We start from the raw sequence: 26,853 nt of genomic DNA, 5'->3' as shown, positions 1-26,853 counted from the left end.
ACACAGGATAGGTTATCGTTTCTGTCTTTTCTTACCTTCTGGCGTAAGATACGAAACTGGCGATCTGCGGGGTGGGGAGGAGTAGTTACCCCTGCTGCGGTGGCGCTGCAGGTCCTGGAGGGCAGACCTGTATGTCAATGAGACCAATCAGTGGCAGGTGATTGGCTTAGCAGGTTATTGCTTTTACTTAGAGCAATCTGTGTCATGTGACCAAGCTTTAATTGTCGCATGACATGTGACATAGATATATGATGTAGATATGTAGAAACAGATTTTCAAATCTACATCACAGTATTTTTTTAGACAGCCTTTGAATGTTGGTCCTCTGTGATAATTTGGTATTTTTTCTGTCAATTTTTGTAAAAATTAAAACTCATCGAATATAAACGTTCTCTCTCTGTAAGGGAGCGAGTTCAGCTTATTTTATTTGAGATGTTTCACTTTGACAAGTATTACACAAGATGAAACAATGAAAGAGCCTACATTCAAATACTGCATGTAGTTTATTTGAAGTCATGGAATACAATTAAAAGATGTAACCATAAGAGGTTAAATTAGGTCTTTTCATCACTGACCATAACATTGACTATTGTAAGTAATTAAAATATTTTTAAATGTGTAAATAACATTACAACATTATTAAGTAATATTTATATTATATACTGAGACAAATTTAAAGAGGAAAGCGGAAGACAAATAAGACACTTCCGGTTTGTTTTTCAAAACAATCAGTATGATGTCTATGGTGATAAGAAACTACAGTTATGGCATTAAACCAGAGAATTTACATATCACTTCCACTTCTTTTGAATACTTTCAAATTAAGAGCTATGGAAACGAGTTCATATCCTCCGTTAGCTTTATATTAAATAATGCATTTTACTTTTCTTGTTTTCACCCTTAAACCATAAGAGGTTAAATTAGGTCTTTTCATTACTGACCATAACATTGACTATTGTAAGTAATTTCTTATTAGCCAGATATCATATAGACAAATGTCGCTCCTTTAAGCTTTAAAATAATTCCTAATTTTATTCAGTTTTTTATTGTTTTATAAGTCCCTATATTAGGTCAACTCAAGTCAAAAAAATCCCTTAAGCTGACTTCTTTTCTGAAAACATTTACACTTTACTGTTTTGCCCTGAACTATTTTTGCCTAACCGTAAACCTGTTAAACTCGTTTGTTCTGCAGAACAAAAAGCTGCTCAGCTCCAAATCTTCTTCAATGACAGCAAAACAGAAATACTGAAAGTTTTCTATCTTTATTCTAGTTTTATTTCACTTTGTAAACTCAAACTGAACTGTTAATATTTATTCAAATGAATCAAACTTTGATTCTGGACGCGGAAGAAAACACAAGTCACCTGACTTTCTGTGAAAAAAGAAACTGAAACTAACTTTGATGTTTTTCTTCAAGTCAGCCTCCATTTTGAGCTGAGGGTGGAAATAACATGTTGACTTGTTAACAGAGGTAAGTGTTGCCGCTCCGGGTCCCTCCGAGTCTCTCTCGGCTCTCTGGAGCCTTTCTGACCGATAAACCCTCCGAGGCTTCCCGGGGCCTCGGCCACCTCGGTCTGGGTCCCTCGTCTCTCATACGGTGTGGTCCCCACAGCAGCGCTCTGTTTACTTTATTAAAGGCCTGATCTAGGAAGGAATTAGATTAAATGAAATGTTTTATTGTGAGACGTTGCAGCTTATAAAGTGATTCTAAGTGAGGATACATTATGAGAGAAATAACACAAACCATAAACACACAGCTCAGTAACTGCGGAGTTAACCTGGTGAATGATCAACTCCATGATACAACTTTTAAAAACTCACTTAAAACCCATTTATTTCTCTGGGTTTTAACCCTGAGTGAGCTATAGGGTTAAAACCCTTGTCTTCACCCTTGTATGTCGAAATGGGGTCCAATCGACCCCACACACGTAAAACCTGGATCATTTTCCATAGACCTCTACGTTTGCCTCAGTCCTGCACCCACAAGGGTTAATGCTGCACTGCTACTTGTATTTCTGATGTTTGATTTCTATTTTTCTTATATTTTATCATTTCTTTTCATTTTCCTGCGTCCCTTTGGTCAGCTGCTGTTTTATTTTAGTGCTTTAGAGATAAAGTGGTCCACCATGACAGCTGCATCTAAATCTGATCTGTTTGAGTGGAGTGTGCAGCAACGACCTTCCCAAATCTAACCTAAATGAACTAAACTAAAAAAGTTAACCTCATGTAACTTTTTACATCAGTGTTCTTGTTGTAGGGACTCTCTGTGAATCTTTTTAACCTAAAAATCAGAACAAAAACAGTTTTAAACCAGTTTCTTTGCTTGTTGAAGTCAGCAGAAAGTGAAACACATCACTCCGTCCCTCATCAGTCTGGGTTCATCACAAACTGATGTTTCTCTTGTCTGGATCAGAACCGGCTTTAACCAGTCCACAGATTTCCTCTCTTCCTCTTCACTGACTTTTGTCTTTTTTAATTTTTACCTCTTGTTGCTCCTTGCAGCAGAAAGAATCGGGCCTCGCTGAGTGTTTGGGGGCTTCATCCCCTCATTGAAGCAGCTGATTACCCATGATTCCTTGCAGTGGGTCCAGCTGGTACCTCAGCTGGATGCTGTGGTCCCTGAAAGCAGCTTTAGCTGAGAGGAAATCCTGCTGAGCTGCTCACATGACCACAGAGGCTGACATGTTGCTGAGATCCCAGCTGGACCCGGTTCTGTCTGGAGGAGAACTGTGGACCCGACCTGAGCTGCTGCTCCCTCAGAACCTTCTGCACACTGACTCCCTCCATACGGAGCTACAATAGAGTCATGATGCGTTCAGGTCCACTGTGGGAGCTAAACAAGTTCACTAGTTCATAGGAAATGTTCACTTGTTCATTCATCTGATTCACTCTGATCCTCTGAACTCCTGATGGGAACCAGCTTTCTGCTTCACAGGACACTTACTGGACCTGGACCACTGGTCTGACTGGTTCTGGTTTCTTTCTCAGGCTGACTGAAGTCCAGAAGATGGAAGATCTGGATCTAAAGAAGGACAGAGCAAAACCTCCAGGACCCATCAGTCCGTCTGTGAGGAGTGACCGGTCCAAAGATGAACCTCCATTCTTCAGTACTGAACCTGGACCCTCAGGCAGAAAGTAAGAAACCAGTTTCTATCTGGTTCATGTGAATCTATAGAGATAAAATATAGATGATATTAACTGGTTGATCTTCAGTGTTTGATCAAAAGTAACTTAAATTTCTTCCATATTAATTTAAAGTTAAACATGAAGGATGTTGGTCAGTAAATCAGTTTGAATGAAAAATGATGAAAATGAAAACAAAAACCAGCAACAATGTGAGGAGCAACGACTCAGATTGTCTCTGAACTGGATGTTGCAGCAACTAGTTGACTCTTTACTCTGTAGTAACTTTTCCATCACTAGTCTCTCGTCTCAATCACGTCACTAAACTGATTTTTACAAGAAGATGAACCAGGTGAGTTTGTCAAAGTTTAAATTGTATAAACTTCCAGAAAACTGTACAAGAGTCGAAACACTGAATTTCTTTAACTCCAGACTAAAAACCATCTGATTTTAGTGGCTTTGATTATAAATGAAACAGTGACCAACATATTTGATGGTTATGATTTTGGTGATGCTCTCATCAAATATAATGTCTGTTCAGTTGTTGAATGCCTGGTGTTTTCTTTATAGCTTTCTGTCTTTATTATGCAAAGCGCCTTGAACTGCCTTGCTGCTGAAATGAAGTGAACAAATAAAGTTGAATGAAGGTTCAGTTTGACCAACAGATCAGTCTGAATGTTTCACTCTGGAGCTTCAGACCTGCAGCAGTTTGTGTTCAGAGCTTCTTCTCTGGTTTTTATCTCAGTTTCTCACTGATTGATCTGAATAACAACATGTTTGTGTTTCAGAGGTCAGAACCACAGAGGGAGAGCAGAACCTCCAGGATCCAGCTGTCCCTCCATGAGGAGTGACTGGTCCAAAGAAATCAATCCAGACTTCAGTACTGAACCTGGACCATCAGAACCAGAGTAAGAAACCAGTTTCTAACTGGTTCATGTGACTCTGCAGAGCAGGACTGGTTCTAGGCTTGGATACACGAGGAGACAGGCAGAAAGTAAAGGAGGCTTTATTATGCGTCCATTTTCTGCTCCATGATATTTATTAACATTGATGACTAGTGATTGATTCATGGGATAAACTTTGTCCAACTCCACAACAAAACTCAACCCTAAAACCTTGAAATGAAAAAGTTTCTTCATAAACTTTTTATTTTCTTGTTAAATCCAAGATTTAACCAACAACATAACATTTATCTACTTGGATTGTGATCATGCAGTTTTGCATCTTAAGCTGATTTGAACCTAAATGAAGATAAAAACACATTTCTTTCAAACAGTAATAACAGACAGACTAAAGCAGAAGGTTTTTAAACTCAAAGCTTCAAAAGTCTTTCTTCCTGCTCCTGTTTTCTACTGTCTCTTTGCTTCAGTGCTCAGTGAGACATCAGGCAGGATGAATGATCTTAAAGATTCACTGAATGTTGGCTGTGGTTGGTTACCCAGCATTGGCTCAGGTGATGCACAGCAGCTTTATTACAGGAGACACACCTGATGGAGAACCAACACAGAAAATGAGAAGGGAGAGGGCAGGTCAGACATTTTCTGTTTCATTTGGAAAAGGGAGGGGCAGCAATTTGACTCAAAATAGGGATTTTGTTTGAAGTTGAAAAAGAGGAAAAGGATAAAGAAGGAAGATATGTAATGATTGTAGGACGAATCAGAGAAATGACAATTTGAGTAATAAATGTTTATGAGGAGAAGGACAGTTTCCTGAAACAAACAGAATAATAACTGATGATGGAAAAGGAATGAAACTGATGGGGGGAGACTTTAATACGGTTTAAAATAATATATTAGTTTGATACTCTTCTGATTATGGGCCACAGACAACGACATCCAGAATGCTAAATAATATTACTAAAGAGCTGGTCTGATTGATGCTTGGAGAAATATCAACCCCAAGAAGAGAGACGACACATTTTACTCAGATCCACACAAAAGCTACTCTGGAATAGATTATCTATACAAATCTGAGCCACATATACATAAGGTATTAAAATGTAACATAGAAAATCTAACTATAAGTGGCCATGCAGCTATAATGTTGTCTCTGTGTGGACAGACAGATTCTGGTTCATTTGTCCTGGTTCCTCCACAGAGAGGATCTGCAGAGCTCAGAGGTTCCCACTGATCCGTCTGTCCAGCAGCACCAAACACAGCTGGACTCCATATTTATGGTCTGTACATCGGTTCTGTTCAGTCTGTAGACCAGAGGACTGTCAGTCTGTCCAACATGGACCTGATGTTCAGATCTAGTCTGATATCTTCTCATTCTGTTCCAGCTGCTGGAGGAAAACATTGTCACATTCGTGAAGAACGAGCTGAAGAAGATCCGAAAGGTTCTGAGTCCAGATGACCCAGAATGCTCAGAGGGTCAGAGTGAGGATGAGGAGCAGAGGAGGAGCAGAGAGGCGGTGATGAAGATCACCCTGAACTTCCTGAGGAAGATGAAGCAGGAGGAGCTGGCTGACCGTCTGCAGAGCAGTAAGAGGATTTCTACAACAATTCTGCTGTTATGTTGAATAATTAAAACATGATTACATGAGAAAATGAATTCAACTGAAATCAAACAAGAGAAACGAACAAACACAGAAAATCTTCATCAAACAGTCACATGAGCTCAATGAGGTTCTGGATTCAGCAGCTTTTTTATTTAAACATCACCTGTGGTGACTGATGTGCTGCTCATGAAATATAAACTTTGGGAACTTTATATTTACCGTAAAATACTGTAAAAAACAAACATGGCAGCAATGCACAAGATAAAAACCCATTTTAGTATTAATTCCTGCACCCAGTACATAAAAATGTTCCATTCAGCTGCAGATGAAGAACCTTCAGAAACACACAGACAGCTACCAAATTCACCCTGTGATGCAGCAGCGCCAACATTGAGGCCAGTAAATGATAAACTGCTGCTGATCTGCATGACATGAACTCTCCGACTGTCTACCGTCCATCTACATGCATCCAGACAGAAGAGGTGGCTAGAAGGTCTCCTTGTTGAACTGAGCTGCAGCCATTTGATGCAGATCAAGTTCAAAAAGTTCTTGCCAAGGTTTTTATACAGATTTTCCTGTTTATCCCTAAACAACCAACTATCAAAGTGTCTTCTGAATCCTTCTGCTTAGGGCAGAACCTGGATTTCTACTGGAAGTCGGTTTGTAAAGAGTAAACAGGACAGTGGAGAGAACAGTTCCCTGGCTTGACCCAGTGCTGCGTAATATTGTGTCCCAGTTTGCTGTTTTCATTGGTCACTCTCCCCAGCTACAGTGGCCTGTCCAGACCTTACAGTGTGTTGTCTCCATGCAGGGACTGGAGCTGGAAAATGTCAACGGAAACTCAAGTTAAACTTGAAGAAGAAGTTCCAGAGTCTCTCTGAAGGCGTCGCTGAAGCTGGAAATCAAACCTTTCTGGACCAGATCTACACAGAGCTCCACATCACAGAGGGGTTAACTAGAGAGGTCAACCAGGAACATGAGGTCAGACGGATTGAAACAGCATCCAGGAGACAAGAAACAATCAGGAGAGAAGACATCTTTAAACCTGGAAGTGATCAACCAATCAGAACAGTGATGACCATGGGAGTGGCTGGCATTGGGAAAACACTGTTAACACAGAAGTTCACTCTGGACTGGGCTGAGGGCAGAACCAACCAGAACATCCAGTTCATATTTCCATTCACTTTCAGAGAGCTGAATGTACTGAAAGAAGAAAAGTTCAGCTTGGTGGAACTGATTCATCACTTCTTTGAAGATATTAAAGACGCAGGAATCCGCAGCTTTAAAAAGTTCCAGGTTCTGTTCATCTTTGACGGTCTGGATGAGAGTCGACTTCCTCTGGACTTTGATGATAATCTGATCCTGACTGATGCTACAGAGTCCAGCTCAGTGGATGTTCTGCTGACAAACCTCATCAGGGGGAAACTGCTTCCCTCTGCTCTCCTCTGGATAACCACACGACCTGCAGCAGCCAATCAGATCCCTGCTGAGTGCGTTGACATGGTAACAGAGGTCAGAGGGTTCACTGACCCCCAGAAGGAGGAGTACTTCAGGAAGAGATTCAGAGGTGATGAAGAGAAGGCCAGCAGGATCATCTCCCACATCCAGAAATCCAAAAGTCTCCACATCATGTGTCACATCCCAGTTTTCTGCTGGATCACTGCTAAAGTTCTGGAGGATGTGATGGAGACCAGAGAGGGAGGAGAGCTGCCCAAGACCCTGACTGAGATGTACATAGAGTTCCTGCTGGTTCAGCTCAAAATCAAGGAGGAAAAGTTTGATGGACGACGAAAGACAAGAAATATCTGGAGTCCAGAGAACAGGAAGCTGATTGAGTCTCTAGGAAGACTGGCTCTAGATCAGCTGCTGGAGGGAAACCTGGTCTTCTATGACAAAGATCTTGATAAATGTGGCATCAACATCGAAGATGCTGCGTTGTTCTCAGGAGTTTTCACTGAGATGTTTAAAACGGAGAGAGGAACGCGCAACATCTCCGTCTACTCCTTTGTTCATCTGAGCATCCAGGAGTTTCTGGCTGCCGTCTACATGCTCCACTGCTTCACCAGCAGGAGGTCAGAGGTCATCAAGACGTTCCTGGGAGAAGAACACAATGAAACATCTCTAGATGAGTTCATGAAGAAAGTCATGGAGAAATCCCTCAGCAGTAAAAATGGCCACCTGGACCTGTGTGTCCGCTTCCTTCATGGTCTCACTGTGGAGTCCAACCAGAGACTCTTAGAGGATCTGCTGGGTCAGACAGAGAACCGTCCAGAAACCATCCAGAGAATCATCACCAACCTGAAGGAGATGAACACTGATGATATCTCTCCTGACCCATTTATGATGAACACTGATAGAATCTCTGCTGACAGAAGCATCAACATCTTCTACTGTCTGGTGGAGATGAACGACGTCTCATTTTATCAGGAGATCCAACGGCTGCTGGATTCAGGGAAGCAGCTCTCAGTGACTGACTGTTCAGCTCTGGCCTTCATGCTGCAGATGTCAGAGGTTCTGGATGAGTTGGACCTGGAGAAGTACAACACATCATCAGATGGACGACAGAGACTGGTTCCAGCTGTGAGGAACTGCAGAAAGGCTCGGTGAGTCCAGATGTTTTCATTGTGTGAATGCTGATTCAGCACTATTGTCCTCCTGTTTCTTCTTCTTTCTTCAAGTTGATTCTGGATGTTTTTGGCCTTTAACTACTTCCTTCATCCTCTGGATGATTTCAGCCATTCAAACATCTAAACATTCAGTTCATCCAGGACAGCTGCAGCTTCTGGTTTTTACACATTTTGATCTTTTAAAATATTTAACTTTTTATCAGTTTTCAGGTTGAAATGAATAGAAAACCCTGAACTCTAGAAAATGTCTATTTCCTCTCAGATCCAATCAGCCAGAGAGACTTTTTAAACTTTAAACTCTCTTCACTCGTTGAGCTGCTGCTCCATAATTCACCTTTTAGGATCTTTGACTGTTTTTATAAAATAATTGTTTAGGTTTGATGGAAAGTTGAACCATTAAAATAAAACGTTGCATTAATTATGAACTTTGTGAACAGTGTTGATCTTCTTCATCCCGTCATCATCCTCACCTCTTCCTCCTCCACTAGTTTCCTCTGAGTTTGTAACTGAGACCAAAATGTGGTGATTGTTGTCTGGTTCCAGAAAAAGTCCTAGTTTCTGTCAGATCCTCCCAAAGCTCTGAGAACTCTGCTTCCAGAGCTGGAACCATTTTCCTCATCAACTCTTCATCTGCAGCCTTTGTTGAAGCTGTTAGCTGTCCTCCATGAAGACCTGCAGAGACATGAGCTTCAGCTCTTTAGACATCCCAGCCTCTTTAGTTCTGGAGAACTTTCACTGCTTCACCATGAAGATGCTGCTGGACCCAAACGCTCCGTCTCCTCCAGGGGTTTTGCTCTTCAGCTCTTTAGGAGTTTAGCAACAATTTCTTCTGACATCCAAACCTTTGTTCCTCTGAGACGATGGACAGACCACTGCAGAGACACGTGTCCCTCTTCCAACCAGTTTGTCCCAGTTCCTCTCAGGTCAACAGAGGACGGTCCAGACCTGAAGGAGCAGCAGGACCGGTTCTGCTGCTGCTCTGCAGGATGACCAGAACAATCTGCAGCTTTTAGCTGAAGCAGGTTGACGACTGTCCACTTTCTACTTTGTTACAGCATCAAATCCAGCAGATGAACGGAGACACAACTGGGAGCATCATGTGTCTGGTCTGCTCCCAGTTTCCTCTGTGGCAGCATTTAATAATCTGCTGCTGGGAGCCACGTTTCTATAGAATATACTACTATTATTAATGATGAGGAGGATTCTAGATGCTGCAGCAGCAGATATGGGCTAAACAAACCCAGAGATGCCAGAGGTCCACAGCAGGCTGGACTTCCTGCTCTGCTGACTTCATTTATAACTCACTTCCTGCTTGGTGGAAGATCTCAAGGAGCCAAACGGTCTAGTCCAAGTCAGTGTGACTTGTCAGAGCTGTGAGCAGTTCCTCCTCCTCTCCATCATCTCCAGTAGTTTCCTTCATTCAGCTCAGTCAGCCTCTTCATCAGCTGCTGCAGCTCCTTTGAGGCTCTGATGCTGCAGAGAAACTGAACTTTCCTTCACAGATGATAGAAGATCTTCAACATCTGACTGAGCTGAAGGTCTGAGGACATGAAGCCTGGACCAGAACCAGAACCTGGACTTTAGTCAGGAGCTGCACAGACTCTCTGTCGGGTCAAACTCAGTAAACTGAAGATCAGATGTTGATCAGATGATGACATCATGATGACATCACTGTTATCATATTTTATCTGTTTATGATCCAGATTGATTTCATTAGAACTTAATTTATTTCTTCTCTCATCACAGACTTGGTGGCTGTAGGATCCAACAGGCTGAATGTGAAGTTTTGGCTTCAGCTCTGAAGTCCAACCCAGATCTGACTGAACTGGAAATAAGTCAGATCAACATATATGAAGCTGGAGACTCTGATATGAAGAATGTGTCTGAGATCCTGCAGAGTTCAGTCAGTAAAGTGAAGAATCTGAGGTTTGTTTTCTCTATTTATACAATAAAGTCATTCATTGATACTTTAATCCTTAGTTTAATTAATAATTTAGTTGTAATATTTAAAAACAATATTTTTAAATGTCAGATTCAAATTTCAGACAATTTTACCTTATAAATAAATGATTTTCTTATTGCAGACTTTGAGATCATTGCACTTTGTTTTTCAGTTTTTAAAATGTTTCTGACTGATGAACAAAATGAGTAAAATAATTCAAATGAAGTTAATTAATGATGGAGATGTTTCAGTTTGGTTGGTAAAGATTCAGATTGTTTTATTTCTGATTCTCATCTTTACATCCAGAATGAAATGTTTTCCTCCAGTCGAGCCACAAACACTGACCAGTTCAAACCATCATTAATGAAACATCTAAGAAGTGACTGATTGTAGAAAAGCAAATCTAGATGAGCTGAATGACAGTGAGGTTTGCAGCAGCAGCAGGTTCCTCACTTTGTCCTGAAGCTGTGGTTCTGTTGGGCCGGGTCAGAGAGGAACCGTCCTCTTCAGTCTGACAGCTGTCAGTCGGTTGGAGCTCTCGTCTCTGTGATGAAGCTTCTTCAGGCCACGTCTCCTTAGGAAATAATGGCCTCCAATGGCTTTCAGCAGCTTCAAGAAGAACCCAAGGCCATTCATGAATAAACTGAGTGGTTCTGATCCGGTTACCAAGTCGGGTCTCCAGCTGATGATCAGGAACCAGCAGAAATAGCTCACCTCATCCAGGCTGCTGCTCATAGAAAACTTTGAGTTTCTTTGTTGATCAAATGTTCTGGTTCTGCTGGTTTGGACTCTTTAAACCAGTTTGACTGGATCAGATGTTAGAATCAGTTCATCATGTTTCTTTTACATTCAGGGAAATTAATTTTCTACATTTTATTATTTATTTGTTCATATTTCAGTTTTAACTGCATCCTGTTGGCTTCAGCTCATCTTTTATTCTTTATTCAGATTGAGGGGCTGCAGGTTGTCAGAGACCAGCTGGACGTCTCTGTTCTCAGCTCTGAAGTCCAACCCGACCCATCTGACAGAACTGGACCTGAGCAGAACCAACCTGGAGGGTTCTGGACTGAAGGAGCTCTGTGGTTTTCTACAGACTGAAGGCTGCAGACTGAAATCATTGGGGTTTGTAATTATATAATTATCAATATTTCTGTGAATAATTATCTATAATTGATCATAAATCAGAGTTCATTTCTTCTGTTCTAATAAATATTTTCTGAGTTTGTTCCTGGATCCAGAGTTTAATTTAGTCCCTCTGTGTAACTAACTGAGTTGGACCTGCTGACCTGAGGTCAGAACAGGACAGCATTCAGACCCCCAGTGTGTAGAAATCCCCCTCATGTCAAGCAGGTCAAAGGTCAGCTCAAAAACAGAGAAAATGAAAATCTCCCTTCATTGAAGTTCCTCAAATCTCACACTTAGTTTTAAATTTTCTGCCATTAGTTGATAATCATCCAGTCCAGGTGTTTTAATGTTTAACTAGAGCTGATTAAAGATGCTGGTTGTAGTGAATAATTAGGTGGAATCGCCCTTTATCCATTTCCTGAATCTGAAGCTTCAATCAGATACCAACTTCAGCTTCGTCTGAAAAAATCCAGACTACTGAGTTTTTCTCTGAGCTCAACAGGCTGCAGGTTCTTCTGGACATGAGTTTTCTGGTCCAGACATCAGAACCAGCAGAGACTGCAGCACATGAATCTGGACCAGGTGTGTTAGGAGAGGTTCTGCACATGCTCAGACTGAAGGTTCAGCGTCTGACAGAGAAAGTTGACCAACTCTGGATGAAATGGTTCCTAGAAACAGGGAAGCTTTCTGGGGACTCGACTGCCTGCTCATATGGAGCTGCAGCTCATGCAGGAGTTTTATGTTGGCAGGAAGCAAAACAACATGGAAGCAGGTGATGAGTTTCCATTTTAGTGTCAATTCCACTGATGGAGCAAATTACAAGTCAGTCGTCCTCCAAACCACTGAGAGCAGCTTCCAGAGGAAATCTGAGTTTGTTCTGACAGTCAGACTCTGTCAGGATGACCACAGTCTTCTGGCTGAGTTCCTGACATGAAGGAGACAGAAATAATATAAAGATCATTAATTAACTGTCCTGTAGTAAATACTGACTTTGTGAAGGTTATGGTGTTAAAGTCATTTAGTTCAAACATCTTGATTCAGCTCTTATTTTGTAGGACAGGAAGTGAGATCTTGCCTTTGTAAAGCTTTATGTGCAACAAGCTTCATCAGTCACTGAAATCATCCTCATGTGGTTCACCTGGAAAATAGATTTAAAAATGACTCGTCTTCACAATCAGGTTGTTCCTTTATGATAATGTTCCCATTTCTGCAGCGTCTCTGATGGAGGATTCAGAACTTGAACTAAATGACCCAAATCAATCTGACAGAGAAAAGACTCAATATTTTCTAGTTGATAGTTCAGGAACTGAATCACCACAAAATGAGAAAATGATCAACTTTCAGGATCTGATCTGTAATGGATGTTGTAAAACTCTGAATTAGACGGATTGAAATAAACCGTTTACATCTGTCATACTTAGCAATGAGCTGCAGTTAAAATACAACCAGCAAGAAAAACATCATTAATAAATTAATGACCAAAAACTGGAGACATAAAATCTCAGATGATAAATGAAGGTACAGAGCAGTCAGCTGATACAGAGCCTGGAAAGAAACATGGAGAGAGAAAAAACATCCGACTGAGTTTAAGATCCTGAGAAACTTTTAGAAAAACTTTGAGTTTCTTTGTTGATCAAGTGTTCTGGTTCTGCTGGTTTGGACTCTTTAAAGCAGTTTGACTGGATCAGATGTTAGAATCAGTTCATCATGTTTCTTTTACATTCAGGGAAATTAATTTTCTACATTTTATTATTAATTTGTTCATATTTCAGTATTAACTGCATCCTGTTGGCTTCAGCTCATCTTTTATTCTTTATTCAGATTGTGGAGCTGCAGTTTGTCAGAGACCAGCTGGACGTCTCTGTTCTCAGCTCTGAAGTCCAACCCAACCCATCTGACAGAATTGATCCTGTATGGAACCAACCTGGAATGTTCTGGACTGAAGGAGCTCTGTGGTTTTCTACAGACTGAAGGCTGCAGACTGAAAACATTGTGGTTTGTAATTATATAATTATCAATATTTCAGTGAATAATTATCTATAATTGATCATAAATCAAAGTTCATATCTTCTGTTCTAATAAATATTTTCTGAGTTTGTTCCTGGATCCAGAGTTTAATTTAGTCCCTCTGTGTAACTGAGTTGGACCTGCTGACCTGAGGTCAGAACAGGACAGCATTCGGACCCCCAGTGTGTAGAAATCCCCCTCATGTCAAGCAGGTCAAAGGTCATTCAACCCAGTCTAGAAAAGTAAATTCCTGGAATCTGACAGGAACAAATCAATAATCAATGATTGATGCTTCAACACTTTGATCAGAACCTGGAATGATTTTACTGACTAAAATCCTCCAACACAACATGACCCAGTACCAGGTTCTGGTTCTGGTTCTGAAGTCAGCAGGTCTTTATTGAAGCAGCAGCTTGTTGGCTTTAATATTCATGAGAATCTTTAACTGGTTCTGTTGGACTGGTTCACCTGCATCCTGTTGGCTTCAGCTCATCTTTTATTCTTTATTCAGGTTGATCAGATGCAGATTGTCAAAGATCAGCTGTGATTTTCTGGCCTCAGCTCTGAAGTCCAACAGCCTCCATCTGACTGAACTGAACCTGATGGACAACAACCTGAAGGATTCAGATGTTCAGCAGCTGAAGCGTTTTGTAAAGAATTTATGGTAAGTAAATGTTTGTAGTGAGTCCAGCTGCTGTCAGCATATTGAACTAAACCCAGTTAGCATCAAAGCAAAGCTCCAGTGTTCCCAGTAAAGCTGCAACTTCTCAGTGGGAGGAGAATGGTTCAGGCTTCCTGATTGGACACAGAGACAGCAATCAGCCAATCAGAGGAGCAGCAGCTTGTTGTGTTCCTGTGTTTGTGTTGGTGTGAAGATGAGTGTTGTTGCTGTGTCCATGTCTCCAGGACGTCCAGCTGGACTCCAGCGTCCAGCCGTCCAACATGTCTAGAGACAGTGGTCCTCATTCATCAAACTGTGGCAGCAGCAGATCTGATCTCAGATCTGCTTGTTCTCTCAGTTCAACAGGAAACAAGTGATCAGGTTCATCTTGGTCACAGCTCTGAGATCAGTCTGACTGCAGCCTGGAAACCATCTACTGGATGTGCTGCGTCACTGACTGCTGCTGGAGAGGCTGGAAACACTCACTGATCTGATCTCTCCTTCCTTCTTCTCTCTGCAGGCGATGATCTCTGTAAAGTAGAGAACGGTCTCTGTGTCCTGCTGATCCTCAGAGGTTGAAGCTGCAGCAGTTTGAGTCTAAAGAGACTCTGACTGGATCATCATGATGACCTCTGACCTCCAAGATTTTCCTCCCGTTTATTTTCTCATGTCTGTCATTTAGTGTCTGATATTGTTTGTCTCTTTGAATCAATAAAGATCCGATTCAAACTGGGCTCCAATTAGAGGCTTCATGGAGTTTTGATCTGAACTGGATTCAACTGGAAAGTTGATCTTTTTTCTCTCTGATTCATTTTCATCCTGGAACCAGAAATGGTCTGAGATGGAAACATGGGAATCATTTTCAGTTCAGCTTTGAATCATAAAGACACTTCAAACCTCTTTTCTCTGCTGCTTCTTCTTCTGTTGACAGGAAAATGTTCCTCAAAGCTCCACAGATAAAAAGATGCTTTACTGGAAACTGCAGAGAAACTTCAGCTTCCATCACAGAAACCAGTTGAACCAGTTTAGAACTGGATGTCCCACAGGAACTCTGATCTTAGAGCAGTTTTCAGGAACATCCAGCATTTATCTGGACATTATTTTAATATTCTGTATATAATGTTATTTTGTTATAGTCATTCTAAAAATCTTTAAATAATGAAGTTTTGCATCATATTCATTGATCCTCAGCTTTAATATTCCTCAGCCTGTTTTGGTTTTTCCATTTTTACCTCCATGTTTCATGTTTTCAGTTTTCTAGAGAACTTTAGGACTCGATGTGTCACATCAGGCTCTTTACTGAGATTCACTGATTTATTCAGACCTCAGAGAATCACTGGGATAATGTGCTGATTGGTTCATGTTTGATTTTATATTTATTCTAATGTAATGTGGGTTGCTGTCTGTTTAATGAGCAATAAAGTTTTTAACATTCTTTGTGTTTTCTGTTCAGCAAATTGTTTACAAAACTGCAGGTCAAAAAATTAGAACATCACAAAAAGTTCATTGAAGTCAGTAATTCCATTCAAAGAGTGACATTTGTATATTTTATTCATTCAATACATTCAGACTGATATATTCTCCAGCAGGAGCTTCTGGTTCTGTTCTGGCTCCACCCAGCAGAACCAGTCACAGTTTGACCTCTGACCTCTGGAACCAAATCATATGCCCAGATGATTGTTGAGTTTCTGGAAGGTTCTGGTTCTGACAGACAGGAAAACTCCCAGAATGCATCAGGATTCTTGGTCTTCTTTAGAGTCAAGTTCTGGTTCTGGTCCAGATGGATCTGAAGTCTGTTTCTGAGCCGTTAGATTTACTCAGTTACTTTTAATCCAGTAATCTTTTGTAAAAATGAGCCTTTAGGAGTATTTTTACTACGCTGTACTTTTCCTGAGTACTTTTATTTTGAACTATTTTTACTCCGACTTCAGTAAATTTTTTGGCTCCTCGACTCGCTGAGAGGAACTTCACTGAACGAAGAACAAACTAGTTTTAGACTTAAATTCACCAGACACACATCTACAGTTTCTGTTACAATTTATACATTTTATTTAGAGAGAAACTGATTTATAAATACATTTACCTTATTTTATTATTCTGACAATAAGTTATTTATATTAATTAATTTCATTTGCTCTTTAAAATACCAACATTTCCTCCAAACTTTTATATTTAAAGTTACAAATTTTGGAAATATTTGTTGCCAGGTTGGTTAGATTTGTTCATAAACACCAACAAGTCACTGAGAGTCGGTTTGGATTTATGTCACAAAGATCCACATCAATGGAAGTTCTTCAATAACAGAAGGAGCTACCTGTTCACTAGATACAAAGAAACCTGCTGTTAGGGTATTTATTGACTTAAAAAAGCATTTATACAATTTATCATGAAATACTCATCAAGAAACTCGAGCGCTACGGTTTAAGAGGAGGAGTTTTGTAATGGATGAAAAGTTTTCTCAGCAACAGGCAACAATTTGTGCAAATGGGTGATTTCCATTCCTCATGCTTTGGTAATGGTTGTGGTGTTCCTCAGGGCCCAGTACTGGAACTGGAGATGTACAAAGCTAGAAACAAACTATTAAAATATTCCAAAATTGTTACGGATGGAGTGGGTGGATATGACTATAGAGAAAGCCTCAACTTCAGAACTTCACCTGTTGGAACAACGATGAAAATAATGTGCGTCTCAGTAATTGGTGTGAAGATTTGGAACAAACTCAGAGTTGAAGCAAAGTCCAAGCATGACGTATTTTAAGAAAAGCCTCAAAATGGTTATTATTCAAAGGTTCAGGGACAAACAGGGGTGACGAATTTGTCTGGGAGGTGAAATGTTTGTGAAATAAAAATTACTATCATCATTATCATGTAATTTATAAATATGAATTGATGTTTTGATCAGTGACTCAGAACATGAGAAGCTTTTTCACCAAATCCTTTTTTCCTCTAGTAATTTTTCAGATGCCCCTTTTTCCTTTTCCTTCAGTGAACCAGGCTGAGGTTCTGCTGCTCTGGACCACATTTGGTCTCAGTTTTATCCTCCGTTGTCTCTGCAGCTGGAAGGACTCAGTAGTTTTTCCTTCCAGAAGAGTTGAACCCTGAATCGTCTCCTGCTATGAAGTCGCTGCACAGCCAGTTAAAATGCTGCTTCTGATGGCGTCCAGGATGAGTCGGACCCGTTTGATTGGGCCCAGAGGAGGAGCAGAGCGGCTGATGCTGCAGCACCTGGTGTCTGATCGGCTGTGGGAGATCGCTCCATCGTTTGCTCTCACTTTTTCTGCCGTTGGTTGGATTCAGCAGATGGTTGAAGAGAGCTTCCAGCATCAGTTCTGCTCTCATTGCTGCTGGATGGATTTATTTCCTGAACCCTGTGATGGTACCAGGGGAGGCTGAAGGCGTTTGGTCCCATTGGACCCCCTGGTTCCCAGCAGGTTCCTTCTTCTGGTTTTCTGACTCCACAGTGACGACGGTAAACTCGGTCCTGTGGCGACTCAGTTGCTCGGCAGCTGAACATAATTTTGAATCATTCATGTTTAAAAGTCAAAGAGCTGTGCTCTGATTGGATCAGAACCGCTCTTCATTCAGAACCAGGCTGTGGAAAGATGGCGACAGTAGAAATACTTTGTTGCTGTCATTGACAGCATCTGCTGATCTGAACTCCAGACTGACTTTGTGGTTAAAAGCTCAGCAGCTTTTATCCACATGTTTTATTCTGCTTTTAGAGAATCTTTCCTTTTTCTCTCTCCTGCTGGTTCGGGTCACTAATGCCTTGTTTCCACTGAGCGCTGCGGTGCATCTCGACCCGGTTCACTCTTTAGTCTGGTTCCATCCTAAAAACGTCCTAATCAAAGGTTAGTAGCTTTCCTTGTCATTTTTACTGAGTATTTTAGTTGAATGTTAACAGCTTTGTTAAAAAGTTTGAAGTATTTTTCTCTCCATGTGGATCAATAATACCAAGCCTCACAGCTGATATTCATAAACAATAACAGAGGCTGAGAGCTGATTGGATATTGATTCCTGATAATCAGCTGGAGCCCAGAATTGATGATCAAAATGATCAACTTTTATCATAATTGCCCTTCAGGCTCTTATTGATAGTTATTGATTACCAAACTAAACCTGTTGCTGCCAACGGTTTGAACCAGAAGAGCCTTTAGAGAGTCGTAAAGATTTATGGTTCAGTATCCTTTCTGACCGTAGTGAACTGTTCTGATGGATCCGAGTCGTCCAATCAGGACGGACCTTGTTTCCCTCCTTCAGCTGCAGATTCACCATCAGAACCAACTGCTTCAGTCTCTCACACCATCAGCTGCACCTTGTAACCTGTGGAGCTGTTTGGATGTTGAGAGTTTGGTTTGTTCCTGTTTTTACTGCCTGCTGTAAAATGAATTGCCACCAGGATAATAAAGAGGAATCGACCTTTGACCCTTGCAGTAGGGTTGGCGGCATGAAGGTTAATGTTCAAAGAAGTGGAAGCAGTCAGAAAATGATCCGTCTAGAAATGGAGCCGAATGTTTTCCAGACTAGAAACGGAGACAGAAATATTAAAGCTGAACTAAAGCGATCAGATCTCCTCCCAGGATTTCTGCCGATCACTTCCTGTTTTACTGAACTACTTCCTGTATTGATAAGTTGACAGGAAATGAACTAAATATTAGGAAAAAAAACCTGAAAAAGTTTAAGCTTAGAGTTTTCCAGCTCAGCTCAGTGTTGATTCAAAGGCAAGAAGACATTAAAGGTGTTTAAAGTCAACTGGGCAGGGGGCGGAGCCTCAGGTGGAGTCAGGGACCAGATCAGGAGACATGGGGTCAAAGTTCATGTAGCAGCAGAGCAGAGTCTGGATCAGGTGAGTGTTCACTTCTTCTTGTTTTCCTCTCTGGGTTTTCTCTCTGTGGAGGAACCAGAACCAGAACTCGGCCCGGTTCTCCTTCAGCTCTTCATATCTTCACAGGAAACAGACGAAGCTTTGATTTTCTGACATTTGGACTCAAACTAACAGAGAAGCAGGAAGTTCAAACCTTTGATCTCTCAGTGGGAATCTTGGACCGACCCGTTTATCCTGGTTCTTTAGAGTCAAAGTCTCTTTAATCGTCTCTCTGGGAGAAATTGGACTTCAGTTTGGTTCTGCTGCTTGTGTTGTTCTCTTCCATATCATCACCAAAATAATCAATACTTTCATAGATTCATATTTAAATAGATTAAAACCAAACAGCTGCTCCAACCTCTAAATCAGGTCACTTATTTTTTCCATGGAGCCGCATAAGAAACAGTAAATATAGTGGAGGGCCGGGCCAAGGCTGAACTCAGGTCTGCATAGTATTTATTGTGTTTCTTTATATCAAAAAGCAGCAAACAGCATTGTTTTGACAAGTGGGCAAGATTAGTACAAGTTAAAGTTATGCAATAAAAAAGTGAGGTTGCCTTCCAAAACATGTAATTTACTCAAATAAATGTCCCAAAACGATGATAAAATGTTAACATTTCTACTATTTGTGACTCATATTAGTGAACATTTTCCATCACATTCACTCCAAAACACATCTGAGTTTCATATACTGATGGAAAGTTCTGTGAAGGTTCTGATCATTTTAAAGACGTCCCAACATCGTCTTTGTGCTCCAAACATTAGAAACAACATATTGAACTGTCACTGAACTGTGATTTTGAAAAGGCTTCCAGATAAAGTTCACTGCTGTCTGGTGCCTTAATTTGCTCACATTTCAGGTCTAATCGCCTCATTTGGTTTGTTGCTTTTCCTTGTTCAGTGAGAGAAAAATAATCTCTCCTGCTTTAACGAGGGCATCAAAGTCAGGCTGAACGTCTGAAGTGGAGATGTGAAGCTCAGCTGACAGATATCAGTGAGAGAGGATCTATATCTGGGTTTTGTAAATTTCATCACTGAAAATGTTTGTCTGCAAATGTGGAGCCAAAGAGAACAAACATCTTCTCAGCATGTTTCCTAATGTGAGGAAAGTTCTGCTCTGTGAGAGAAGAGTAGAAATCCAGCAGAGATCCTGTCTTAAAGTTTTCACCCAGAACAATTAGTTCCAGCTGAACATCACTGGATGCATCATCCACACAGAAGGTAAAGGGAGAGGAAATCATGTGCATTTCACCCTCCATTGTTCTGAGATCCTTAAAGCGCCTTGAAAACTCATCATGCAAAGCTCCTAGCATGGCTGAGTACCTGCACAGGTGATCAGCTGATGATGTGACTTGTTTCAGGGTTTGCATGTGAGTCAGAGTGTTGCTCTCCGGTTCTCTGGAAACAAACTGGATCTTTCTCATGAAAGCCTTCACCAGGCTGTGCATTTCACGTACAAAGAGGCCCTTGGCTTGCAGCTTGGTGTTCAGTTCGCTCATCAGTCACATCAACAGCAAATGCAACATCTTCCATCCAGTCCTCATCTGAAAGCTCTGGGATGTCTTTGCCTTTCGTCTCACTAAACTCTCCAATCTGTGCCTCACCTGGAGAGCCAGGCTGCCGCTGCTGGGACCTCTGTCCGTGGAGCGCCGGCTCCTTCGTCCATGGAGGGTCAGGCGATTCTTCTTTGTGGCTGTGTCCTTGGCGCCACCTGCAGCTCTGATCATTTCCCTTCTTGCTGCCGCCATTCGGATCACAGCCACGGGGGGCATCTGCCTGCGCCTGCTTACCAGCAAGTTTCTGGAGGTCCATATGGAGTCTTTGATGGTGGCTAGGTGTGAGCCACATCTCTGCGAAGTCCTTCTTCACCTTTTTCCGGTGGCTCACCGCCCAGAAACGCATGCCTGCCCAAAATTGCATCCCCTCTCGCGGGAGCGCGCATCGCTCTACAATCTCGCATATTGACGAGAAACCAGACTGAAATATGACCGTAGAGGAAATTTTAAAGATATTTGTAACATTATCACGTTTCTTAACCATGTAATCCCTAAAATGGTGGGTTTTATTTCGCAAATTACTTGAAATAAATACGGTTTTTATACCTTTATTGAGTCGAACTTTTTTTCAGTCCGTGTCTGTTGAAAACATAGAAAAATTTATTTCACTCTTAACTCTTTAATTCTTAGCACAGGGATGCATTTTTGGGCAATATGGATTTCCTGCCTGCCAAAATATGCATCCCCTCTCTATTCTCCCCAATTATTATCCTATTTATATAAAACTTATACCAGTAGTTCTTAGAACTACTCTGATTATGTAGACAAAGTTATCAACAGAAAACGTTTTCAACAGACACGGACTGAAAAAAAGTTCGACTCATATGTGTCAATAAAGGTATAAAAACCGTATTTATTTCAAGTAATTTGCGAAATAAAACCCACCATTTTAGGGATTACATGGTTAAGAAACGTGATAATGTTACAAATATCTTTATAATTTCCACTTCGGTCATATTTCAGTCCGGTTTCTCGTCAATATGCGAGAGAACAGAGCGATGCGCGCTCCCGCGAGAGGGGATGCAATTTTGGGGAGGCATGCGTTTCTGGGCATAACACCGGCATGAGTAGCTGCCATGGTGGAGGCACCACCAGTTAAAAGGTTAAAACCTTTACTAAGAACCAATAAATAATTAAAACTATATACACCAAGAAATACAAACTAAAAGGAAGAGATATTTTCCACTAATTGTGGTCAATATCTCAACCAGGGACAAGCTTTAATGCACCTCTTAAACAGTGGTAACAGCCAAGTCACAAAGACTACCTATCACCACCCGATGGAGGTCTTAGCCAAAAGGCCAAGAAGCGAATAAAAGCAGTGCAGCTTTAGTCCATGAATGAGGTGAAATTAGAAGGTTTGTTTATTTTGGTATTTCCAGTTAACTTTACACGGCAGCCAGAGTCAACTAAGGGTTTGTGGCCGTACAATGCCCAGGTCTGCTCTAAATGCTTCATTGAGGAGCTAAACTGAGGAGTTTGTTATCTGGTAGTTTGTCCTTCTGGACCTGTTCCTCTCAGGCTCTGTGTTCATTGACAACTTTACCTGATAAAGGAAGGAATGAAAAAGAGGAAATCTCTGCTGCTCGGCCCTGAGTTCAGGAAAACATCCTCAGAGTTCAGAACAGGATCTGTTAAAATCCCGTCTGCCTGCTGAGGTTGATCTGGTCCAACAGTTCTGGAGGAGACAGAGGAGCTGTCCTACCCACAATCCTCTCTGCTGGTTTAATCCATTAAAATGTGATTTTACAGTCAAGCTACCAAAGCAGCATGTAACGCTCTGCTGTAAAAATCCTCCTAACATCAGAACAAACACCAAACCTCCAGAGTCTGCAGAGAAAGTTTGCTGTTTGCCAGCTGAGGTCATCATCAAGGTCAATCCCAGCTGTTTGAAGGAGGGTGTGATGTCATGCTGGTGCACGGCCACCAGGAGGCGCTCTCCAGCTGAGCTGAGATCCAGCAGCATCTCCACTGTCTGATCTGTGTTAGCATGGAGCTGCTGAGCTTCACACTCCTCCACTGCTCAGCTGTGGGTCTCTGAGGGAGAGTTTGTAGTCGGCAGACTGAGGAGAACAGAAAACTGTTCTTAACTTCGCCCTCATGAAGTCATAATATTTTTATATTATGGCGTTATTATTTTATTATGGCATAGTTTACATAAATATTCTGTTCTGTTGCAGAGTGTGTATTAATCTGGTATTTTTAGTTTAAATTCCAACTTCATAAGAGCAAAGTAGATTATTTATGAAATGAAGCCTCAAACATGATGAATCTTCATGCACTGGAAAAAGTGTGGCCCAGCTTAAATTAAAAAAATTGATGTCCATTTGTTGCATCTAATATATTTGACTTCACAGAATCTAAATAAAGTGGTTTGGTACAACATGACTATTTAATATTGACTCAAACCATATTACTTTACTTGACCCAATATTAATTCTTCACCTTTATCCAAGTTAAATTATTTACATTTTAGTTTTTGAACCAAACTAATATATTTAACTTGAACCCATCAAATATATATACCTTGCATTAATTAATTCATTGGCACCATGAAAGTCTTTTTTTTTATATATTTCATAAACTTGGTTTCATAAACAATTTGCATCACTCACATCACACTTAACACACTCCAGCAACAGTTTTTTTCTAAGCCATTTATTCCTCAAGTAAAAAAGGACAAAAAAAGTTGCATGTTCAGACAAACAAATATAAACATGTCATTGTTGCTCTACATCAGAGCAATGAAATAAAGACAATATGGCTTATCAAGCAAAATTAAATGGACAGAAAGCATTCACTGTTGTTGTACTGTTCAAACACATCTGAACTTGAAGGAATGTTGCATCTGTAAACATCATCAAAGAACTAAAATTCCAACAAAAGCACTCCATTAAAGTGACCCCGTGAGCCTGTATAACAAAGTGCTGTGAGGTGGTCTACCTCTTAAATAGATGCCAGTGGCAACTACATGCACACATTAAGCACACACAAATATACACTACTGTGCAGTTTTGAGTTCACCACTGAGTTTGCGAATCTTGGAAGTCATCTTGTTGGAACCAAGCTCCATCTGGATCTTCTGAAGGGCCTCAAAGGTGAACCTGAAACCCTGTGGATACTCCATGTTAAGAGCATAGCAAAGTCCAAAGAGCATTGCCACTCCAGCTGCAAGAGAAGGCAACTCATTGAGGACTTCCACACCATCAATGACAATCCCAACGTCTTGGGGCTGCTGTAGAAGGCTTGAATTCTCTCTGAAGACGAAGACTGCCATGATGGTCCTCTCCAGCTCCTGCTCGGCTTGATCTTTCTGGGAGACCTGAGGCAAAATATACGAAATATGCAACTGAACAACTGCAGTCTGGCACACCTCATTAATCACTATATACTGTATAATGGCATAGGTGGTCTCCCGTGATGAATAAAGTTGAATCATCATTGTGACAGAAAATATCTGGACATACCATGTATTCCTTTATAAGGTCCTCAACACGTTCTCCCAGGTAGATGATGAGAGCTTTGAGGATACACTCCCTTCTGAAATCGGCATCAGCACCCTTTAGGGACAATCAAAATGGTTATTATGCGATGTGTACACTAGTCTAGCAACTTAATTCCCAGCTCTACCATAAACAGTGCTTTTACAGTGTGTGCCTGGTCAATACTGAATCCATGGCAGACAAATTGAAAGCAGTGAAAATGTAAAGCCATTCTAGTACATCTGCCAGAGGTCACTAGTAGTCCCTCTTTACATAAGACAGACTGGATGGCTCCTGTTTGGGTTCCTATAGTGACAGGTGCAGAAATTATTTTCTATGCGCTACTACACATTAATGTACTCATAGGTGGCACATGTTTTTCTGTTTTTAAATGGTTGATAGTGAATATGGTGCAAAACTTGGCACACAATAACAATGCCATGTACATCAATTGCACATCATCTGCACATCCTCTTCATGTAGAAGGATTGAGGGCTGTTGTTAGTGGCTAATTATATACTGCACATCATACCTGGTCAAGAAACTCAAGGATCGTGGCAGTTTTTGCTTTAGTGATCCCTCCTTTCTTTCTGAAGATCTTCAGCAGCTGCGGGGAGTGCTTGTCCAGGTGCGCCATAAGTCAGGTCAGGAGGGGAACAGCAGTAACGCACAGAAACTCTGCATCAACCTGCACACAAGAAAACATTGCGAAATACACTTAAAATTTAAGAATAATGTGAAATAAAGAAAATAACAAAAACAAAACATTTTCTCATCTATGGGCTTAAGTATACAAAAAGTTGTAAAAAGTGTACCTCTTCCATCTGAAATAAAGCTGGCCATCTTTCCATGAGGTTCTCGATGGTTGGCTTCTGATCCACAATCTCTTGCCTCCTGAACTGAAAAGTCCTGGCCATCTTCTCCCGTATGGTTCTCTCAGTGGTTAGCTCTATTTCTTCATTCAAGTCATAGTCAGATGGATTGGAAATGAGTGACGTGACAACTATTCCACTTTTAAAGTCATTAATGGTGCATGACTGATGTTTTCTCCATTTATGGCTCCGGAAACTGCTGTATATGTTGGTTTTGTATGAGCAACCATCAAACATACATGGGACTACTTCATATTTTCTCAGATGTTCATAGATATGTTGGAAAAAAACGTGCTCAGTAGAAAGCTGATTGTTTCCACAAATGTAACACTTGAAAGAAGAGTGTCTTTGTTGGGACTCCAGAGAAGGATGATTTCTAGAGAGATGTTTCTGAAGACCATTCCATGTCTTGGACGAACAGGGACATTGTCCGTGGATGCATGGATAGGGACGCCGCCTACCGTGAAACCGATGGTCAATTCTCAAGTGTTTCAGTATCTTAGATCTTCTTGAAAAATGCTTGCTGCATTCTTTGCATTTCCACATCCAACCTAAAAAAAGGAAAGTAGACCAGTAAATATTTAGAAAATGCAATGAACAGAAATCTTAGTTTGTTTAGTTTTAATGACAGTCTGGTAATCTATATATCTAAATACAATGTTGAGTCTAGCGGTAGTAAAGAACATTGAGCTGCATGTTTTGTATGAACTAAGATATCATTCATTCAACATCATTATAGCTACTACTGCGCTCTTACAATCAGAGCCACCCTAATGTAAAAATGACTGCGGGCAAATGCTACACTGTACTTGCCCCCCCCCCCCTTTCATTAGAGATTTGCTTTAATAGAGTAAGCTTGGTTGAAGTTGGCATGTTCACTTTTTGAAGCACTCTGCCTGCCACACTGATCTTGCAGACCACTTCGACTGAAATAAAATAAATAAATTAATTAATTAAATCGTTTGGTCCACTTAATCTTGTCTCCACATTCATTAGGTTTTTCTGAACGTTGCAACCCAACAGTTTTACTGGCTCAACGATATTTTAACAATGGGCGCGTGCGAAATCACACTTCATAAGATACCTGCCAGCATGCCATGACATATCTCTGAAAACACAATGCATTCGGAAAATGAAGTTCTTAACCTACAGTAAATGGGGCAGTGTCGTGAACAAAATGCATGAAAACCAGTTGTAGAGCCGAACAAAAAGTTCAAGGCTTAACAAGGAGATTCGCTTACCGAGAGCATATCCTGTGAAACCGTTTTAACAGTTGGACAAACCAGCATGGCGAACACTGGGAAACATCACCGACCATACCATACAAGTATAATGCATGCACAAAACGCCATTAATTTTCAACGGGCCTCGCTACCATTAACAAACTGGGACTTTACAATCATAGTGGTATAAACACACTAGACTAACTAATTGCTAACATGGCTTTACATGGGTTAAGCTAGTCAAGTTCACCGTGTAGCCGAGCTAACCGTGGTGGAAGCTATTGATTGGTAACGAATTATGCCTACCTTGATTAATTCCAGCTACAACCGAACAATGTACACATAGTTATATTTCTCGTGAAATACGTGTAAGTTCAGAAATTACACCACATTTAACCCAGCGAAAAAGAAAGCGTTTACTGGGATACCCACATTTAGGCGGGACTTTCAGCTTGCTAACCAGGTGACATTAACTCGGTCTTTTGCATTAATACAATTGTAGGCTTGTTAAGACACGTTTACATCAGCTTAGTTTAGTACTTACCGCAGGTTTATTCTTTGATAACGTGCTCGGACGTTAATCATTCCTTCTTCCCCATGCCGAAACGGACGAAGCTCTCCAAGCACTTCTCCCCAACTTCTTCTCACGTGACTCAGATTGAAAATATGACATCATTTCCTTTCAGCATGTTTTGAGAGGAACCAAAATATTTGCTTTCTTCCCTTCAGAAGTCTTATTAATTCAGTCTGAATCAAAATTGACACCTCAGAATGCAAAAAAATAGACTTTCACAACCAAGTCAATTATTTTACATTGTATTCAATGTAAATTATTAGCTTGAATGAACAACTCTGTGCTACACTTTTTCCAG

General features: G+C 40.9%; 1 protein-coding gene and 1 long non-coding RNA gene across 5 annotated transcripts in view; one reads left to right on the top strand and one right to left on the bottom strand.

The window, feature by feature from the left end:
• LOC148160452 (uncharacterized) overlaps positions 1-26,853 on the bottom strand; it is a 67,112-nt gene that overhangs the window by 17,936 nt on the left and 22,323 nt on the right. The gene's annotated exons all lie outside the window — the stretch shown is intronic.
• LOC148160455 (NLR family CARD domain-containing protein 3-like) lies at positions 1,178-15,420 on the top strand. Of its 4 annotated transcripts, none has more exons than XM_088011281.1 (11): positions 1,178-1,471; positions 2,989-3,135; positions 3,912-4,031; positions 5,221-5,299; positions 5,405-5,606; positions 6,435-8,226; positions 9,997-10,176; positions 11,141-11,314; positions 13,139-13,312; positions 13,836-13,988; positions 14,506-15,420. In XM_088011281.1, the coding sequence occupies exons 2-11, from the start codon at positions 3,008-3,010 to the stop codon at positions 14,510-14,512; spliced, it is 3,009 nt and encodes a 1,002-aa protein (XP_087867407.1). In that variant the 5' UTR covers positions 1,178-1,471; positions 2,989-3,007; the 3' UTR covers positions 14,513-15,420. The 4 variants fall into 4 exon arrangements, with proteins under 4 accessions (XP_087867407.1, XP_087867420.1, XP_087867425.1 ...); XM_088011287.1 differs by having other exon boundaries at positions 1,449-1,471; positions 2,936-3,135; XM_088011294.1 differs by lacking the exon at positions 3,912-4,031.

The sequence above is a fragment of the Poecilia mexicana genome, unplaced genomic scaffold, assembly GCF_051168715.1.
Source record: "Poecilia mexicana isolate PSO_F unplaced genomic scaffold, ASM5116871v1 scaffold_2, whole genome shotgun sequence".
NCBI lineage: Eukaryota > Metazoa > Chordata > Actinopteri > Cyprinodontiformes > Poeciliidae > Poecilia > Poecilia mexicana.
The sequence above is the reverse complement of the archived record's forward strand: the minus strand, read 5'-3'. Positions and strand labels throughout refer to the sequence as shown.